This window comes from Amaranthus tricolor, chromosome 2, assembly GCF_026212465.1.
Source record: "Amaranthus tricolor cultivar Red isolate AtriRed21 chromosome 2, ASM2621246v1, whole genome shotgun sequence".
NCBI lineage: Eukaryota > Viridiplantae > Streptophyta > Magnoliopsida > Caryophyllales > Amaranthaceae > Amaranthus > Amaranthus tricolor.
The window spans coordinates 33,527,098-33,533,781 of record NC_080048.1 but is presented as its reverse complement, the minus strand read 5'-3'; the positions used below and the strand labels follow the sequence as shown (position 1 = coordinate 33,533,781).

Here is a 6,684-nt window from a genome sequence, read left to right as displayed (position 1 = left end):
ATTTAATAATATTATATAAAAATATAAAAAAAGTGCAATTTTTTTTTTCGCAATTAATTCTTATAATTATTCGACCCGACCTGACCCAACCTTTTATATCAACGCCTGTTAATGACCCGCCCCGTTATTAACCCGATCCGTTAATGACCCGTCAAAATGTAACCCAACCCTTAACCCATTACGTTGACCCGCCCTATTGAACCCATATAGTACCACCTAATAATTGTCAAAATTCCCAAAAATTTCCTTTATCCATTTCAATTCAATCTCCAATTAGGCTCCAAAAGACCACACTCTCTTTGTCATCTTTATCAAATCACCAGCCACCTGTATAACTTGCTGAATCTTCTCCAACTTTCCAGACTTAAACCAACAAATATCCCCATCACTTGATCACTTCTACAAATAAAACTTCCTCTGTATTCTTTTCCAATGTTCAATCTAAAGCCTCAATCTTTGATCTTCAATTTCACATTTCAATGGCAACCCTTTTCATATCTCCACCTTCCTCATCATGGGTATGTAACAAAATTCAAAATCCCACCAAAAAAATCCAATCTTTTTCCAATATTCATCACCCACTTCCTATTTTCACTTCAAAAACACTGAAAATCAGTAAAGTTAGGTTTTCTTTGCAAGATGAAAGAGAAAAGGAGACATCTTCTGTAGCTGTTGTGGATGAAAAAGATAAGAATGAAGAAACCCATAAAGGAGAACAATTTGAGGAGAAAGAAGATGGTGCACAACAAGATTTGGATTGGAAAACTGATGAAGAATTCAAGAAGTTTATGGGAAATCCTTCAATTGAAGCTGCAATTAAGCTTGAGAAGAAAAGGGCTGATAGAAAGTTGAAAGAACTTGATGCTGAGAGTAATAGTGATAATCCAATTGTGGGGATTTTCAGTAAAATTGCTCGTGATAATTTGTTAAGAGAGAAAGAGACATTGGAGAAAGTTGAACAAGCTTTTAAGGCCCTTGATCTTAACAAGGTTAGGTTTTAAAACTTTTCTACCCCATGATATGTTCCTTCAACATAAAAGAAATGAACCAAATTTATTAGACGTTGTAATGTATGAAAATGTTCCTAGGATACTGGTAGCAGTAGCAGTTGAGGTCTAAAATATGTGATATACTCACGTCCTTCACACAAAAGTGCCACAGATCCTTCTCATACCTTGTATCAAATATTCCACATGAATTTGAAGTGTGATTGGGATTCGAACCGTGATCTCTTGTCATGGTGGTGGCCTCAGGTACCATGTCAAAGAACTAACTCGATCAAAAGTTTAAACTAAATGAACTACGCTGCCATCTTTCCTTGTTGGAAGTCATGGCCTAGGATGGCTCGGACCTAGATTCTTCCATGTGTGATCAGCAAAACTTATTAGAACTTAATTGGACACTACTTATTAGAACTGAATTGAACTTAATAGAGTTGAACATTAGTTTGGAAAACGTTTGCTTGGTTATATTTATACTAAGGGTTGTTTGGAATGTGAACATAAAATGTAATGTAATGGAAAGGGGAAGTGATAAAAGAGGAGTAAGGTTAAGGGTATGGGCTGTAATTATATATTGTTTAGTATAAAAATATTAGAGAACTTGATGATAGAGCGGGAATTTGTTACTTGATATTGATATAAATAGGTGGTAAGAAAATAAGGTATCAATTACCCTCGAGAAAGGAATTGGATTAACCATATATATAATATGGAGTAATGGCAATTAAATCTTTTACTTGATATGAAAAAGTTTATGAATAAACACCCTTAAAACTAGTTAAATGCAAGTAATGCTAGATTTGAATTTTTTATGAAATTTATAGATTAGGAATTTAATTCATGTTTTTGCTAGTAGTATTGATTAGTTGATTATCTAGGGAAATAGTAAGTTGGGAAGAGAGAAAATCAATTAGAATTGTACTAAATGATTTTTATTTCTTTCAATTGGTACTAAAAATGTTAATGAATTTTGTTTCAGTTGAAGAATTGCTTTGGTTTTGATACATTCTTTGCAACGGATGTTCGAAGATTCGGTGATGGAGGGATTTTCGTAGGAAACTTGAGAAAGCCTATAGAAGAAGTCATGCCTAAATTGGAGAAGAAACTCTCTGAGGCGGCAGGGACGGAGGTTGTGTTATGGTTTATGGAAGAGAAGAAGGATGATATCACGAAACAGGTACAACAATGCTGAGTTACTTCATGTTTTTACATGCTGAGACTGTCTTTTGTATTTCATTAAGGGGATTTATATTGTATCTAAATAATGTTGCTCGTCGTACTTCTGGTGATCAAATGGATTATCGCACTTCATTGTATTTAAAATTTGGATAAGAATAATTTACATATTAAAGCCTTAAAGTTTTGGTCTTTTGCGAATTACAGTCTTAATGTTTATTTTTTGCGAACTATAGCCACCAAAGTATCAAAGTCTACAACATTCAAGCCAAATCACAGGATTCGGACCACTTAACATAAAATTCCAACCACTAAAATAGTCGGGATTCAGTGATTTGGCCTGAACGTTATAGACTTTGATACTTGGTGGCGGTAATTCACGAAAAATAAACGTTGAGGTCGTAAATTCGCAAAAGTGCTAAACTTTAAGGACGTAATTCGCAAATTATTCTTTGGATAATGATTGAAGTTCATAGATAATGATACTCAAAGAATCTCCATTTCTCTTTCTGTCTACATTTCTTTCATTTTCTTTTTTGCATCTTGATGAATCTTATAGTTATGCTCGCATCTTGATCGACGAAACTGATCTCTAGTTCCTATTTTAAGGTATGTTTAGTGCAACCAAAGTCGGAAATTGATCTTCAGTTTGAATCGAGCAAGCTGAGCACTCCTTGGGGGTATATAAGCGCAATAGCCTTGGGCGTCACAACTTTCGGTACGATTGCGTTGACAAGTGGTTTCTTTGTCAAGCCTGGTGCATCATTTGATGACTACCTGGCTGATGTTGTGCCTCTTTTTGGCGGTTTTCTTACCATCTTGGGTGTCTCTGAGGTATGTTATGGCATTCATTTGTATTGAAAGTTAAAACTGTCATGTTCGTGTTCTGGTGCTTCAGTTATGTGGGTCAATATCTCTTACTGAAGATTAATTTTACAAATTGGCTTAGAGCAGTAAACTATTCATTTTTAACTCTATCTCGATTTCAAGTTTTACATCACCTACGTTACTTGGACCCGGTTACTGATGTTAGATAGTGGTACGTGTTACAGTGCCAGATACGTCTAAATATTCAATTCTACACCTAAAATGAAGTGTCTAACGGTCTGTTTGATTAGTAGTACTAAATGGTGGTAATTGGAATAAATTATAGTGTAATATTTCATCAAATGTGTCATATCATTTTCATGGTAATGAAAATTTGATCGCAAAAAAGTTTTTTTATTTACAAATTTTTATTACCACCTAATACCACCTCTCCTTATGGTAATGCGTTGGAATGAATTTTATGAAGAAAATGAGATGAATGAAGTTGGACAAGTATGGCCTTCAAGGTAGCCAAAAGATTTTTAACTAAAATTACACTAGTTTTTCATTTCCATTACCACTGTTTATTACTACCTACCAAACGGACCTTAAGTGTCATATCAATGTCCGATGATCAATGATCGGACACGGGTACGTGAAGCAAAATGAAGATTCCGAGTAATAGTTTTAACGAATTGTGTCGTGAGTGTGCTAACAACTAGAGTTGTTTCCTTTCTATTAGTTTTCTATGTACTTTCTGGCACATTTCTGATATAGACTATCTGCAGATTGCCACAAGGTTGACTGCAAATCGATATGGGGTCAAGCTCAGCCCATCTTTTCTTGTTCCTTCGAATTGGACGGGGTGCTTAGGAGTAATGAATAATTATGAGTCCCTCCTACCGAATAAGAAGGCTCTTTTCGATATTCCTGTGGCTCGTACAGCCAGTGCATATCTGACTTCCTTCGCACTTGCGGCTGCTGCCTTTATATCTGATGGTAGCTTTAATGGTGGTGATAATGCACTGTAAGATCCCTCAACTATGTTCTACACTCCCTTCGTTCTTTTTTGTTCTTCTTGAGCTTCAATATTTCTAAATACACATAAAAAATTATATAAAATGTATAATAAAATAGTATATATTAAAACGAATCTAACAGATCTCACATGAATATATTTTATATGTTATTTATGTCTTTAAAACCTTGATCGAATTTCCCTTTTCTTGAAGTGGAATATTGTTAACGGGAAGAACATTAGATTACAGAGGGAGTATTTATTATCCTATAATTTCTTCGTTTTTGTCAGTAATCTTATAGTAACAGAGCTAGATAATCCAAATTCCATCCTTAAATTAGTTGACGTTAACCTATTATCTGAAGATAGAGACAGTATGTGGTGCAAAACCGTATTAGTTTCTTTTTCTTTGTATTCTATGTATCGGCAAGCGAAGCGCATTCTGATTACAAATTGCAGTAGTTTGTGCTTGTTGGAATGTGTACTTCTTAGACATGGCCGGTTCTTAGAGCATCCCAGGTAGCCGACTGACTAGGGCCTTTGAAATAAGGGGCCTCAAATATTAAATAGTGCTATTCAAGTTCAGTTCCGAGCAAAACTTTTTAAGTGATTTGTTTGTAAACCTTTTTTATATTTAAAGTAATATAATGTGACAATACATTTTGTATTGAATTATTTTTTTGAAGTGGAAAAATATTTAACGTAATATAATGAAGGGCCCTATTTTAAGAGGCATTGTAAAAATAAATAGGGCTTCTAAAATCTTTGGTTTTTATTTGTAATCTTAAATAGCAAGTTGTAATTTAACAGTGCTACTTTGTTTGCAGGTTTGTAAGGCCTCAATTTTTTGAGAACAATCCGTTGTTTTCTTTCATCCAATACGTGATTGGACCTTATGCTGATGATCTCGGAAATGTATTGCCTAATGCTGTGGAAGGAGTAGGAGTACCAGTTGATCCCCTTGCCTTTGCGGGGCTTTTAGGTTGGTTTCTCCGCTTATCTATTCTTTACACTAACAAGTGTCAAAGGATTTGATGAATTCCCTATTTCATCTTAATCTCTATACGAATTCTTACAGTCCGTTTGGTTATTGGTATTAAATAATGAAGATGGTCATAAAAATTCAATCAAATTTAGTTAGGAAATTACTTAATAAGGATGCTTGTCATATTTTAATGTTTCCTTTTCCTTCATAAAATTCCTTCCCACACCCTTCACCTCTTGGGAAGGCGGTATTAGGTTATAATGGAAAATCATAAAGAAAAATTACATATTTAAGGATAAGGTCGTCATTATCACTTGAATGATACAACACTTTCATGAAAATTATATCTAAACTCATTTTCCGTGATGGACGAGTGAAATCTTTAGCTAGGGGCAACATTTGAGTACTTTACAACATCAGACCGGTTCACTGAAGCCGATCATAAAGGAAGTTTCACATAACAGCTTAATTGATATATGAACCGAGTGAGTCGAGTCTGAAACTAGAATCGAAGTGTTAGGGGGTGTTTGGCTTAGGGGAAAACAATTTTCCGGGAAATTTGTTTTCCCCTTTTCCATTATTTGGTTTGACTAATGATTAACAACGGAAAAATAGGATGGAAAAAATTCCTCCACCCTTTGTAACTATATTCTTCCAAAATGGGAAGAAACCGATTTCCTCCACTTTCACGTTCCCAACATCTAAATTTTTCTTTTGCGTTTTTCTTCGGGAGTAGGTTTAATGGAAAAGCGTTTTCCATGGAAAACATTTCCCTTTGAATAAATATCCTCAAACTTGAATGTAAAGGTTATATTTAGCCCGATTACCTTACTACTGGCGTTCGTTTAAGGTTCTGACGGTGCCTACTTTCCATAGGAATGGTGGTAACATCGCTGAACTTGCTGCCTTGCGGGAGACTAGAAGGAGGCCGAATTGCGCAGGCCATGTTTGGAAGGAACACCGCAACATTGCTCTCCTTCGCAACTTCTCTTCTACTCGGCATTGGTGGGCTAAGTGGGAGTGTTATTTGTCTTGCATGGGGATTGTTTGCTACCTTCTTCCGCGGAGGAGAAGAGATTCCGGCTAAAGATGAGATTACTCCATTGGGCGATGATCGATATGCATGGGGTGTCGTCCTCTTCCTTATATGCTTCCTCACGCTCTTCCCTAATGGAGGAGGTACCTTCTCGAGTTCGTTCTTTAACGGCCCGTTTTTTAGAGGCGATTTGTAAATAGGTGAATCTATATGATGTATATTTTTATGCTCTTTTGATCTAGAATCTTATGTATTTGCTCCTGTTTTTTGTTTGTAAGTTGTAAATTTAAGCTAGAATGTTAATACATTGGAGCATGGAAGTTGTAATTTTGCAAAATAATACTAGTTGTAAAATGCATCCAAATTCTTGGGATATCAGCGGAACAAAACTCTTATCATCATTCTAAATGCATTTTGAGAACAAAAGGAAGTGTCGGTTTTACTTTTTTTTTTTTTTTTTTTTTTTTTTTTAATTCCAAGATCTTGTCTTGAAAAATGATATTTGCTCCAATTGAGACAAAATAATTTTTTAGTTTTGTTTTAAATTATTTTTATTTTAAAGAATTTTGCAATAAAGAACAAAAATAAAAGGTGCTATAAAGTGCAACGTAAATTTGAAATGCAAATCCTCAATGAGACGGTTTTAGGGTAAGATCGTCTA

General features: G+C 34.9%; 1 protein-coding gene across 1 annotated transcript; it reads left to right on the top strand.

The window, feature by feature from the left end:
- The first annotated feature begins 255 nt into the window (after positions 1 to 255).
- Positions 256 to 6,387, top strand: LOC130806368 (probable zinc metallopeptidase EGY3, chloroplastic). Its single transcript, XM_057671413.1, has 6 exons — positions 256 to 989; positions 1,981 to 2,178; positions 2,787 to 3,011; positions 3,773 to 4,011; positions 4,830 to 4,984; positions 5,864 to 6,387. Exons 1-6 carry the CDS (start codon positions 480 to 482, stop codon positions 6,217 to 6,219), a joined length of 1,683 nt encoding a protein of 560 aa, XP_057527396.1. The 5' UTR covers positions 256 to 479; the 3' UTR covers positions 6,220 to 6,387.
- Positions 6,388 to 6,684: the final 297 nt, after the last annotated feature.